This window comes from Pleurodeles waltl, chromosome 9 (genome assembly GCF_031143425.1).
Source record: "Pleurodeles waltl isolate 20211129_DDA chromosome 9, aPleWal1.hap1.20221129, whole genome shotgun sequence".
Lineage (NCBI taxonomy): Eukaryota > Metazoa > Chordata > Amphibia > Caudata > Salamandridae > Pleurodeles > Pleurodeles waltl.
Genome location: NC_090448.1, coordinates 457,507,284 through 457,522,015, shown reverse-complemented (window position 1 = coordinate 457,522,015; position 14,732 = coordinate 457,507,284). Strand labels below are relative to the sequence as shown.

At 44.0% G+C, this 14,732-nt stretch overlaps 2 protein-coding genes across 2 annotated transcripts in view; one reads left to right on the top strand and one right to left on the bottom strand.

Moving 5' to 3' along the window:
- The window catches only part of TDRD9 (tudor domain containing 9), a 2,107,755-nt gene that overhangs the window by 430,654 nt on the left and 1,662,369 nt on the right, over positions 1-14,732 (top strand). Inside the window, exon 4 of the mRNA XM_069207577.1 lies at positions 4,742-4,963. Coding sequence (XP_069063678.1) covers positions 4,742-4,963 — 222 coding nt within the window. The remainder of the gene's footprint in view (positions 1-4,741; positions 4,964-14,732) is intronic.
- The window catches only part of RD3L (RD3 like), a 661,792-nt gene that overhangs the window by 334,388 nt on the left and 312,672 nt on the right, over positions 1-14,732 (bottom strand). The gene's annotated exons all lie outside the window — the stretch shown is intronic.

Genomic DNA, 14,732 nt, shown 5'->3' with positions numbered 1-14,732 from the left:
ATCTTATATTTAATTGTGAAATGTATATGTGTATGTTGTATTTATTTCATGTCTTGACTTTTATGGCAATATTTGCCGAAATAAAGTAACGAACTAGTGAACTAAAAAAAGTATGCTTTCCCAGCCATGAGGACTTTGAGCCGTGCGGGGAAGAGGAGCATGTATGAGAGTTGCATTGCCCTAAGTTTTTGTTTAACAAGCTCGTATGACCTGCGGCGGGTTTGGACCTCTCGGGTGTAGTCCGGAAAAATTAGGATTTTGTGGTTTTCCCATTGAAGATCTTCTGACCGCCTCGCTTCCTTGAGGATATTGTCTCTATCTTTAAAATTAAAAAATCGTGCAATTATCTGACGTTTTGGGCCGCCCGGAGGAGGGCGCTGTGCGAGCGCTCTGTGGGCTCGTTCAACTGCACACAAGGGCGAGAGGGACTGGTCCGGCATCCAGGTTTTGATCCATCTCTCTAGGAACTCGGAGGCCTTGTCATCCTCTATGCCCTTGGGGAAACCGATGAAGCGCAAGTTATTACGTCTTGACCGGTTCTCAGCATCCTCTGCACGGCGGTGAAGCTCGCTGGTTCGGGTCTGCAGCTGGGCCACTTTGATTTTGAGGTCGGACAGGTCATTTTCATTCTGAGAGACTCTGGATTCCACCTCGGTGATTTGGTTCACTGCATTTCTAAGGTCTTGTCTGATGAGGCCCATATCCACTCGCACCTCTCCAATTTTGGTCTCCACGGCCGTCTGCGATGATTGAATAGCTTGGAGAATGGCGCTCACTCCGTCCGGTGCCGGACCACCACTAGCCGCGTCCCCCACTCCCCGCTGGCCCGTCATCGTCGTGAACTGGTCGATTTTTTGCTGGGAGGGTGGAGGTTGTTTGTTCGCCTTATCCTTTCCCATCGTGGCACCTGGGATGGGGGTCAGATATGTCGCGTCCTCCGTATTACGTTTCAAGCCCAAGACTTCAGTGCGCTTTCAAATGTCCTGGACCCAGGAAGAAGACAACACGGTGTGGTCCAGCCGTGACGCTCAGCGCAGGGACGTCGGGGGGGCTCATAGTCTCAGGGGCATTCTCCAGTTTCCTTTACCCTCCTTTGGGCCCTGCGGAGGCATCTCTTGCCGGCTCTGCGGGAGGGCCGAGTCGTTGGTCCCTCTCCGACAGTCCCCTCCTCACCCTCTTCGCTCAGAGGGGAGGGGCTCGTTCCAGTTTAGGGTCCAGCTCCCCCCACACCCAGGGTCTAGTATTTCAGTGGCAGGTCCCATCTCACCTCAAGCTGGCGGCCGATTTCCAGTCTCCCGTTTCGACAAGGACAAGCTATCTGTGGTTCGGAGTCCTAAATTTCAATCCGTTTTGGGATGCTCTCCTCCGTGTCTCAGATCTTGGTCTGCTCCCAGCCACTGTTGTGGGTCACAGCGAACCCCATCCGGTTGAAGATCTGAGGGAGAGCAGAAAGCGGGCCACTGGGTCTCCCTTTTGTTGTATTAGGGAGTGGAGATGGGGATTCCCACTATCGCCGCCTTCCTCTCTCTCTCCTCCCCCCCCCTTTTTGGCCTTTAAGTCGTGTCCTCGTCTCCACGGGGCCACGTTTGACCCTCAGCCGGGTCTTGACCCTGCACGCGGCCCGGCCTTCACTTCGAGCCAGAAGGGACAGCGGGAGGAGGGGCATCAGCTGCGGTCCTCCTTTCTCCGCCCGGCCGCCCCAGCTCAGTCCCGCGGGCCCGGCAGGACAGGTGGGGGGCCACGGCCTCCTGGCCAGCACCCGCAAACCAATGTGCAGGGGCAGCGCCGCTCACCTGGTGCTCTCTTTCTGGGTCAGGGCCACGTTGGTCCCCCGGTCACAGGGGGCCACGGCCGGAGCACTGCCCAGGCTCCCTGGGGATTCTCGCCGCTCCCTCGACCCGTTGCGGTCACCTCCGGTGGGGCCGCCAGCCCGACCTCAGCCGGGCGTATTGCGTTGCGGCCGCCATCTTCTTTTTCCCTCCCGGGATCAGTCGGATCGCCGCACGGGGTACAGGATCCCCGCTCGCTAGCCGCATCCAACCCTCCAGGGGATCCCAGGGTCACAGGGGTGTCTGGAGCGGCGTCTTTCTGTCCATTCGGACCGCGTTAACCATGGGCGGATGACGGAGGGGTCCAGAGCACTCTGAGTGCGACCGCCATCTTGACGCCCGAAGCCACGCCCCTCGAGAAATAGCTTATTTGGACCTCCGCTCCACGATTACTATTGATTTGTGAACCAGGCATCCTTAAGTCCCTTTTCAAAAATACCACTGGAACACAGTTAATGTATTGCAAGCCGCAGATAACCATTTGAAGATCTGCTTCAAAAGTTTCTTTTTAATCCCAGTATGCACAAAAGAAAAAAATCTGCTTGAAGAGACAAGGCTACATCAGACTAACTTTTCGTTAGTGATCAAAGCTAAAATTGGCCAGCTCCATCCTTTGCCCAAATACAGATCAATATAATTATCCTGATAAATTGTTTACATTTCCAAGTACTCAGGACTACCATGTCCAAATTGGACCTCAAGTTATCACTTATAGATCTATTGAGTACCCTTAAACCCTTTATTTACTAAAGGAGTCGCATCATTTTTCGGTAATGCACTTTTAAACCATCCTCACATTTCCCTTAGAAGTAAAAGTAAACTAGGCTAAACATCTTGAAGGACCCAGCAATACAGACCGATCTGAAAGCATTTGATTCAACATATTACTGTCACCATACAAACTCCAGGTATCCACCATAGTAGCACAAACTAAATATTAACTAAATATTAATCTCCAACCACAGTGGATACTGCAGAAAATGTTTAAACTGGTATTAACTAAAACAGAGAAATTCAGGCACTACCAAAATACTCCTGAGACGCAACCACCCATGATTTTTTAATGCCTTACGATGCAACCCTTATGGAATCTAATCTCAGCAAAGAGCTGGATGCACGTGATAGTTATCAGAGGATGCTGTGTTAACTTGGTGGGGCATTACCACATTCCAATTTCTGTATTTTGCAATAGTGGAAAACAATAATTCTGCTGTTTTTCCTATCCAGACATGGTAAGAAAGTGAATGTTGATTTACTTTTTTTTTTCTCACACAGGAATTTTGGCAGATTGCAGCTGGGAAAAAAAAACAGAACTCAGTTTCAAGCGAGAACTTCTGTTGGATTAGTGCCTAGGATATCATGACCTTTTTGGTGCCTTAAATCATCTTTAGGGAAGTTAGAGGTGAAACATATTCAGGCGGGCGCATTTGAGGTTTGGAACTTGGGACCAGTTCATACTGTGGAGCTTTCGGTATTATTGACACATTCTATTTTAAAAGGGCTAGGTTTAAGACCTTGCACGTGTATCACTCCATCTGGTTTTAATAAAAAAATATAGTGCTGAACATCACTTTGTACAAAAAACATTCATGTTTGGGCAGTAATCCTAATCTGCCTCGACAAGAGCTTTTTGGAATGTTGGCAAAACTGCAATCTTTTTACATTCGGGCAACCAATTGAATGTGGTACATTTCCCTATCTTGAGGCAACGGTTCTTCCTCCCATTTGGCATTTTTCTGGTACCTTCTGGTTGACACATCTTAAGTAAGATAAAAGTGGGAGATGTTTGTTGTGCCTTGAATAGTTTTCTGAAATTCCAAATGAAAGGTCCCCTTAAGGGAAGCATTAGTCTCGCCATAAAGTGATTTGTTCAGCTAATGTGGGGGAGAGGACTGACCTCTGTCAGACTAGGGCAGATAAGTGGAGCAGGCAACTTGGGGTGGGGATAGCCTCAGAGGTCCTTAAGCACGCTAATCGTTCCGTGCTTTGTGTCCCTGAAAGTTTCAAAGGTCAAAGCTCATCGCTTTAAGTTTATGAGCAATCTTGATCTTACGCACTATCGCCTTTATACAATTAATTGTTAGACAAGATGCAAAATGTTTGCGGTGTGTGGCCGAGCAGGCGAAGGCAGTCCATATCTTTGTCGTCTGATCATTAGTTAAATCTTATTAGGATTCAATTATAGGGAAGCACAATGATATTTTTTTTTTTTTTGGTTTGGGCTAATGTGGTATTGGATCCCAAGTTACTTTTATTAGGACACTCTCCATCGGTTTCCTCTCACTTGGAGGGAATTTATTTTTTCACAGTATCCCTGGCGAGATTAGTACTAGCTCCCTAAGGTGGCCCCAAACTCTGTGCTCTGGTGGAATGAATGTTTGAAAACTGGTCTTCTTGAAATGCCCTTAATTGATGATGAGTGGCGAGTTAGGTTAGGTAGAATCTGGGACTCACTGAAGAGGATGCTTAGTAGTTTTCAGGCCTTCTAGGACTGGCCATGACCTCCTATTGGTAACATTCCTTTCCTGCTTACTGTGCAATGGTTTGTTCATCAGATGTACCCAGTATTTTATTTTACTTTGACTGTTGCTGTATTTTGTTTTATGGCTTTTGTGTTTCTGACCTATGTTTCTTTTGCAGTTAGATTTTTCTGGATGTGTGTGTGTGTATCCTTGTGAAATTAAAATTTACTCCACAAATAAAAGCTAAATTAAAGGCAAATATATGTATATTTTTTGGGGACAAAATTCTTAGGCAGGACGAACAGCATATCCATTAGTTTTATGGTAATTGCAGAATTATCAAAAGTGTATTCCTGATCTACTTGTTAAAAAAATGATTACACTTAAAATATTGTATGTTTTCGAATTCCTAGACTGATACGGTTTACTCTGTTTCTCCCTTTCTGTTAGTTAATTTCTCTCATAGAGTACAACTCGGTTCTGATTGTGCGTGGTGCCACAGGCAGTGGCAAAAGTACACAACTACCACAGTTTATTTTGGATCACTGCACTCGACGGTCTGTCTACTGCAATGTCGTGGTTACTCAGCCGCGTAAAATAGGTGCCAGCAGCATTGCCAGGTGGATTAGCAGTGAACGGAAGTGGGTTCTAGGCGGTATGGTGGGATATCAGGTAAGATATTTTTAAATACTTTTTAATCTGTTTACAAAATTATTTATATTTTCCTTCTTTGTTTTTATTTAATTTAAGTTATTATGTGCATTTCTAGGGCTGCTTGATTAGTCATGGATTGTACTGCTTCACCCTCTGGATGGGTTGTGGTCATACCCTTGAGGTTGAAATAATGATTGTTTACTCTTTTTGATGCATAGAGCAAAGTTGGTCTTTTACAATAAAAGTGAAGGTGATCAGCAAAGAAGTAGCAAGCCAGTTTTGCAATGTAATGATCCTTCTAAACTGGGATCAGACAATCAATTCATGATGGCAGGGATCATTACCAGGATTTAGTGAAATAAACTTATTCTTGAGAGACAGTGACAGAAGCTCTATGATCCTCATATTTTCACAGGCTCCTCGCTGAAGGTGCAGGTTTTCACAGCAAACCCATAGGAGTTAGGCTTTCCACCTCTCCTATGGAGTTTGACCTGGTTCTTTGCTGTTCTGACAGTCTACCTTCTGCTCTGGTCAGGGTTCTTCTTCCAGCACAGACCTTGACTCTTCACAAGTACTGTAACAGGAATTCTTCCCCTGGCCCAGCTCTTACCCTGTGATGGTACATAGAGCTTCAAAGAACACACAGGTAAACTGCTATGCTGCGATAAGGCATAGGTTATATCCTGAAGTTGTGACAGTTTGTACCAGGTTAATCATCCACTCATATTCTGATTGACACTTGACATTTTTTAGAGAACCAATCAAATACAAGTGCATGTTGCTTAGTGTGTTACCCTTTTCTTCAGTGGTGATTCATCCTCTAATTCTTGCTGTTTCTTGGAATCCATTCCATCAGGAAACATCCTATGATTCCCTGATAGTTGGTTTATTCCTTAGCAGCTGTAACCAACTTGAGGTTGTTGATGGGGCACAGATTCTCTGTCCCATCTTGGCACAGGATAATGGATGATGGGCACAAAAAATCATCTCAGTTAAAGCAGTGAGCAAACACTATTGTCATGGGTTCTTTTTAACACCTAGATTACACACCATTATTTTAACTCTTAGGCTCGTAGCTTGTGCCATTTATTAGTTTGTTCTTTTTATTTTATTTTAGCAAAGCTCGCTATTGCTTGAAGTTTTGTATTTTATCAGCTGCCTTTCTCAGAAAACATGCCACTTAGTCGACAGCTTCGCTGATCTTGGCCTTGGACATGATTTTGTCAGGATGTTGGGACCGTTTATCTTTTTCATTCTAATGGTCACAGTCATCACTGTATTATGTTTCATCTTAATAATTGCAGCTCATGCCTTTTATCATAGAATGCAGTTTCTTAAATAAATGTATTGTAACATATCATGCATTTATTCGTCTGCTTTCACATATATGAGACTTTGTGCAAAAGAGAGACAGTGCTGCTGCCCAAAACCAAGCAGTCTTACCCCAATGGTAAGAGTCCTACAACATGGCACCAGCAACGTTAGTCAGGCACTAATATAATGGATCTCCCGAGTATCTCTATCGCTCGCATGCTAAAGGCACCCTAATTACCTTAAACAGAGTTGTCTGTGGTATTAGGGAACTATCCTCCTCCACTAAATAAGTAGTATCTATCTTGGACTGTAGGTTGTTCAAGCTTGAACATGAAAAGGACCCCCAAAATAGGTGTTTTGTTCTCTCAGCATACCAATCTAAAAGATGGCGGACCATCAACGGGTAGCAATTCCAGTAAACATGAGACACACAACATCCATTAGCTTACAGACCCACTTATGAGCGTGGGGATGTTAGCTTTGTGGTTTAGGACACAATGCATGCAGAACAGAAATTGTCTATTCCTAGGTCACCTTTCCAGCACCAAATAAAAAAATAAAACTTTCTCCACAATTACACTATAGCAAATGCACTTGCACAACACAGAGCTTATGCATATTTAGAAATAGCACTTTCTTATCAATAGCACCAAAAGTGCTTTGAAAGCGCCTTCCCACACGTCAGATTAGGCCCCCTAAGTAATGAATGACCTACATGGCCAGAACTAGCCACATAAACACCACACCCCAGTGCAACAAGTATGCCAGTAGCGGATTCACACCTCTTATACAATAAATTACTAGATATACATAGACATTAATATAATTTGTAATGCAGACTTTAAACACTGCCCCAGCGAGTACTACTCTAGCAGTACCACATTTGGCTACAACCGAGATAAATCCTGGTACTGTGCATTCAGTAAGAGGTTAGGTACCCACCAAACATGAAGAAAACCTGTTTTGGTAAGCACAAAAATTAAACATGCTGGCAGCAGTGTTTCTCCGTATGGGACCCCAAGGCAAACGCACAATTATCACAGTGTGCTTGCCCGTGGGGCAGATTCTCTCAGTGGATAACTGTGCCCTTTGGGGGTGCAGTAGTTGATGCAATTTACACTACACACGGTACACCAATACTTTTGAATCTGCTGGAAGTGTTAAAACAAATTCAAAACAAATACGGGGCTGTCCCTGCCCTGGATTTGGGGATACAATTAATGGGCAGTTTGCCACAGTGTCCTTAATTATATTAAGTAAACTCAAAGGGGAAGCGTTAGCATTGGCAGTATGCCAGCGGCTCCGAGATGTTCCTCAACAGGAACAGAAACGCAAACTATCTAAGATTATAATATAAAGAAAGGTACACTGTTCCATAAGGCATCCAACCTATTCGGGGTGCCAGCAGAAAAGGGCGAATGAAAGTCAGAGATCCAGAGGAGTATCAGGAGAGCCCTCAAGCACCCTCTATGGTGACCTGTTTCATCATTGGACAATCTCCACGCCAGACCGGTGCTGCATTATCTGGCGGGCCGCCCCCCCCAATGGGGGTGGTACTATACCGAAGGCAACTTGCCAGATGAAGGTCTGGAATAAGAACTGACTAGAGAAGTAAAAAAGGAAGTGTATGTGAAGGAGAGTGAGGATAAAAATGGCTCTGAGCCTAAAACATCATTTTAATGTATCCGAAAAGGTTCAGGCCAAGATTAAAAACATTTAGAGTACTGGCGGGAATAATGTCCTGCTATGCTCTATAAAGAAGGAAGGGTAGTACACCTAATCCTATCTATTGTATGGTCAACATGTTTCGCGTCTTTTTTTGGGTCAAAAAATGATCCCACGACGCTTCGTCAGGACCCGGAAACTACTTCTCCTATTCAAAAATGAAAACATGAAGTGCTGAGGTGTCACTTACAAGTTGAAGACAATTTGTCAAAGTCAGTAGGTCAATCAGTCACCCTGCATGAAAGTAAAAAACAAGTACAAATTAGTGCCAGCGTGCAAATAGGTACCTGAAAGGGTGTACTCACAAAGCACAGCAAACAGACCCCAAAAAAGAGTCCCACATAAAAAAAGGGAAAACAAAGGCTTACCATCCCACATTCGAGATAGAGCTCCCTAGGTACGCGCTAGCCTCGACCAAAGAGGTGATACTACATGTAAAAACAACATAGTGAAAGAACAATGCATGTCAATATGTCAAAAACTGGCTTGTCAACAAGGGAGCCCCACAGGCAAAATCAAATGGTTGCCGTGTTAATGAAAAAAATCTGAAATGCAACACTTGTTAAACATCAGTCATACAAAACTGGTAATTAAGACAGTAACTCAATTCCTGTACAGGTTAAGAAGAAACCATACGACATAAGTAGTGAAATACCTATGCACACAGAACTTGCTTGTATAAACACACAAATAAAAATTATGCAAACACATACAGGATGGGCTCAAAGTAAAAAGTCAAAAAGTCATTCATGGCCCGTGGGTGCTGACTCTACCGGTGCCACATGTTAGTATGTAATCAGAAAATGAAGGAGGGCTCACCCACACTGAGCGGGAGCCAGATAGCAATGTAAGGAGAGGTGGGGGCGGGTAGCAGAGCCTCCATGTCTCCAAAATAAGTCACTTGTCATATCCTCCATAGTTGCTGTAAACCTTCCCTGAGGACGCGCGCCCGTAGACGCTAGAGCGGCGTCCTCGGGCGCTTCTTATGTTGCCGGGGAAACGCTTCATGCGTCCTGATCCGGAAACAACCAGCTGGTTGTTCCGGGTCGTACTAATCAAAAAAGGACTACGAGTTACTGTCTTAATTACCAGTTTTGTATGACTGATGTTTAACAAGTGTTATATTTCAGATTTTTTTCATTAACACGGCGACCATTTGATTTTGCCTGTGGGGCTCCCTTGTTGACAAGCCAGTTTTTGACATATTGACATGCATTGTTCTTTCACTATGTTGTTTTTACATGTAGTATCACCTCTTTGGACGAGGCTAGCGCGTACCTAGGGAGCTCTATCTCGAATGTGGGATGGTAAGCCTTTGTTTTCCCTTTTTTTTATGTGGCACTCTTTTTTGGGGTCTGTTTGCTGTGCTTTGTGAGTACACCCTTTCAGGTACCTATTTGCACGCTGGCACTAATTTGTACTTGTTTTTTACTTTCATGCAGGGCGACTGATTGACCTACTGACTTTGACAAATTGTCTTCAACTTGTAAGTGACACCTCAGCACTTCATGTTTTCAATTTTGAATAGGAGAAGTAGTTTCCGGGTCCTGACGAAGCGTTGTGGGATAATTTTTTTACCCAAAAAAGACACGAAACATGTTGACCATACAATAGATAGGATTAGGTGTACTACCCTTCCTTCTTTATAGAGCATAGCAGGACATTATTCCCGCCAGTACTCTAAATGTTTTTAATCTTGGCCTGAACCTTTTCGGATACATTAAAATGATGTTTTAGGCTCAGAGCCATTTTTATCCTCACTCTCCTTCACATACACTTCCTTTTTTACTTCTCTAGTCAGTTCTTATTCCAGATCTTCATCTGGCAAGTTGCCTTCGGTATAGTACCACCCCCATTGGGGGGGCGGCCCGCCAGATATTGCAGCACCGGTCTGGCGTGGAGATTGCCCAATGATGAAACAGGTCACCTTAGCGGGTGCTTGAGGGCTCTCCTGATAATCCTCTGGATCTCTGACTTTCATTCGCCCTATTCTGCTGGCACCCCGAATAGGTTGGATGCCTTATGGAACAGTGTACCTTTCTTTATATTAGGTTACTTGGGAGTCTGTACACTGGACCATTAATCTCCCCGTCCCTCTTTTGTATTTAGTTATCTAAGATTATAGCCAAGACTTATACCAGTATAGGTCAGGATAGTCTGGGAGCCAGACCAGGTAAACCACAGTTTAAAGGTAAATCCAATAAAGGTGATACCAAGGAAGAGCAAGAGGGTTCTAAAAACGCTGGGGTAAACAGAAAAATAATAAAGATAAAGAAAAGCAAAGAGGAGAATCTCTGTATTTGTAGACCTCAGAAAAACATTCAAACCTTATGTGTGGAAAAACAGGGCTGATTGCAGAGGCCCTCTAATTTTTTTGCCCCTATTTTTCACTTTTTGCTGGTGTTTTCCTGACCCTGGTGGTGCCCTGGGTACTGCTGACCAATCCCAGGGCCTGTGCTCTGCATAAAATAAGTATGCAAATTAGGCTAATTATACTCTGCTATGTCACCCTTCCTATAAATCCCTAGTTATGGTAGGGCATGTAGGTTTAGGGACTCCAGCATAGGTACTGCTGAGGTGCCCAGGGTCATTTTAAAGGCAGGCATGCCTGGCTGGATGCTTTTAAATTACAATGAAATGCAAATTCGACTTTGGAATTAAAAGTACTTCCAAAGTCTTAAACCACCTTATTTTTACATATGTCACCCCTAATGTGTGCCCTATGTGCCCCTAGGGTTGGGTGCCATGTAATTATAAGCAAGGACATTATAACAAATAGTGTTATAAGCCCTGGTGAGATAAAACACCCAAATTTGTTTTTCCCTCACTGTAGTGAATGGCCTCCATAGGCTAAAATGGGAAGACTTCATTTTAATGAACAAAGTCCCCTTAAGTGTCAGATACCTCGAATTTGGTATCAAATAAATTGTTATAATAAATCCCACAACTTAAAATTGTTGGATTTAATATAACTAGCACAGTTAGAGTTTTAAACTCTACCTAAAAGGTTGCTAACTTCAGCTATGTAGTGCCCTTCTCTGATTGGCCATCCTCTTGCAGCCTTTGCCTTGAGGCTGCCTTGATGAGGCATGAAGTGGCCTGTGCTGAACACAAAGGATGTGCCTGGGGGAGGAGACCTACTTCAGCAACTGGGGAAGCACGAAGGGGGGGGAGGACTACCAAACTGGTCTACAAAGGCAGGGACGGACATTTGAAGCAACCCAGCACCTCCCTCACATCCTGCAACCCCAGAGAATTAGGTGCTTTCTTGATTAGATTAGGAGAGGCCAGGAGAAGGGGTGAGGTTAGGACTTTTAGCCACACCAGTGGGTCGGCTTCACCAGATGCAACCTCCTAAAATCAGTTTCAGCCATGATGGATTTTTGAAGTATGTTTCTCCCTAGGATTGATTTTTGCCACACTTCCCAGGAAGTTGTCATCACAGGGGGAAGGACCCTTCATCTGATTGGAGAACCAGGACCCCCCCTGTTTTTCACCCAGGAGCAAGGATAAATATGGCAGAGGTGCACCCACACCTCATATCCCTACCAGATCCCTACATGAAGAACATCAGGAGAAGGACTGCCCTGTTGGACCCCTGACCGGCACCTGAACACTACACTCTGGACTGCTCCAGGTGCACACTTCAAGGAGCAACTGAGAGCTTCTGGAACCTTTGGGTGAGCTGTGGATTCCAAAAGATCCTCAAAAGACGTTGTGGAAGAAGATCCAGAAGATTGGAGAACTTTTTGGAAAAAACTCCATAGAGGGACTGACCCGCCGTGGCAACTCTAGCCGGCTTGCCTCAACCGCGACCCAGCCTGATTTGCAGGTTTGTCCCGCTGAAGAAAATCTCAGAAAAAGTGACCAAGTAGAAAGTTGACCAGGACCTCCTGAGCAGTGTAATCGAAGAGGGCTCCAGGGCCGTCAGATCAAGATTGATGTTCAGCCCAGTTGAAGGATTTTCATCTCGAAAAATCAGCTAAGTCCGATCGTAGAAATCTTCACCGAGGGCTCCTGTGATGCGTATCTGAGGAAGGGCTCCAGGGAGGTCAGATTGGACTGGCGACTTCATCCCGCTGAAGAAAATCTTCAAGAAAATGACTTCAGAAGGTAAACTTTTAACTGAGGCCTCCCGCTTGCTGTAGCCGAGCAGGGCTCCATCGTGGTTGGGCTTAAACTTTGACTTTGCCCCGGTCGAGGTGCGACCAGATTGGCGATTTGTGTTTCTAGGTGCTATAAAACACCAATTCTTTAAAAAATCATATTGCCGGTTGCTTTCATCTGATTTTATTTGTCATGGTGTCATTTTAAAGATAACAATACAATCTATTTTTATAAATTTGTGTTGAACTTTTATTGTGTTTTTGTGTTTTACTTATTTACTGTTTTGTGATTTTTAAATGCTTTACACACTAGTCTCCTAAGTTAAGCCTTGTCACTCTTTGCCAAGCTACCAAGAGTTGAGCTGGGTTTAATTTATTGAGACCTAACTGGATCTAAGTATCCTATATGAATGGTTAGTGGCCTATTGCTAAGTATAGATACTTACCTGCCCTTACCAATAATCCATTTTCCAGCACATAGAAATAGAGACACTTTAAAAACTCCTGATAGATACTAGACGCTGACTCTCACCCATCTCCTTACTTTCAGGACTCACCTAACAAATGCAGTGAGCGAGGAGGGCGGTCAGATCACTGCAACAAGTACGTGAAATCGAGAAAGGAGTCCCAACACTCATTGGAGATTTTTGTTAAAAAGGAAGAGAAACTTCCACAACAAAAACCCCACTTCTAAAAGAAAAAGGTTGTGGCAGTTTCGGCTAAACATGCCACACATATTGAGAACATTACTGAAGAAGAGGGCGTGGGCAGTGACTGTTAGCGCAGTAGAGATCACAGTAGATTTCACCAGATTATTCTAGAAATTCTGGCTGTGACACCAACCAATGACTTCCTCAAAGTCAAAAATGTGGACAGGCACATCCCTCCACCCGCTAGGGTTTGCAAATCAAGAATTTAAATTGAGGGATACCTTGAGCGCAGCATCAAAGTGATCTTCTGCTGAAGATTAACACCAAGTTATGACATACTAATGGGGAAGACGTACATTTTCCTTCTTTCTCAGTTCTTGTCCCAGACCAAGTAAAAGAAGCTTTTGTCGCAGATTGGGCATTAGTGCAAGCCACAGGTCTGTACCGCAACCATGTGGGTTGGAATAAGGATTCCCCTTAGCATGTTATACCAATAAGATCCACTCCACACAGCCAACCTCAATTTCCCATTAAATTTGAGGCTAAAGCACCAATGAGAAAATTCTCTCACAACTTGAGTACCAGGGAGTTATAGAACTCTGTGTCTCTGCTAAGAATAACTCTGTTTCCCTTAGCTAAGCTGGACCATTCATATAGAATAGTCTTAGGTTACATACACTTATAGAGTCAGATACGCACATTGGCAATACAAAATTCACATAGTACAGCACTTATCAACAGCATAGTGCACAAAAGATGCAAACCAACCTTGGATATGTCCAGTGTTTATTCCTGCCAAAACCTAGTGTCTGAGAGCAGGGGCTTAAACACCTTCTCAGCACTAGGCTCTCAAAGAAGATTTTGTAGACTCCCTCTCATGTATAAAAACAGTCCTGGATTTTTCCCAGCCCATGTGACATCAATATTGGCATGATATTGATCCTGAGACGTTGTCTTATGTCAACGACGTATATCTGACAGGCGAAAATCTCACACATTTAGCCAGGGTGGATCGCCTTGTTTTGGGATTTGCCGCACAAGGCTACAAATTTAATTTCAAGAAAACAAAAATTGCTTTTCTAAGTACCTATTCTTAGGCTAAAACTAACATATGAGGGAAAGAGCCTGGCACCACAATTCCTAGAGAAATGCTTGCAGTTACAACCACCAAATACCTTCAAGAAAATACATTCATGGCTGAGATTCTTCAGTTTTGGCAGAACATGCACAACGAATAAAACCACTCTGATTTAATACGTCCAGATTGCTCAAGTAAGCATTGGATACCCAAACATTCACAAATCGTTAGAGCTTTGCATATAAACATGCTGGAAGTAAAACACTTGAAACGTTTGACAGTAAAACACATTTGGTAATCTGGGTCATAGCTGGTGCCGGAGTTTTCGTAGATGGCACATTCGATGAAAGGGACACTACCCACAGCATATAAATCACACTTGTACGCCAACACTGAACAGTGTTTTGCACCAACAGAAAAAAATACTCACTGCTGTCCAAATAGGTGTGATAAAGGAGAGACCATTATCCCAAAGGAAACACATTGTGGTTACCCCAATACCAGCCCTTGAGACTGTCACCAAAGCAAGTGTCTAACGCCAAAGCATTACATCCACGTTGGATAAAATGGGCTACCTCCCTCAATGCCACTGATAGTGCTGGTTTTTGATCCACACTTGTTTTTAGTCTGGAACTTCAGATGCAAAATTAATTCAGTATGATCTTGAACACCCAGTTGTCCAACAACATTTAGCCTTTTGAGCAATATCGAATCATCATTTACACAGATGGCTCAGCTCAACCAGCTGTAGGGTCCAAACAGCAGTACTTCACGGCTTGCACAGTTGTTTGTGGACTGTTGAGGCACAGTAAATTCCTTCCTCAACAAACCTACAGCCAGACCCTATGGAACTGCATAGTACAACTTACAGAGCTAAAAGCTTTGATCTTGGCATTAGAGCACATGGACCTTTA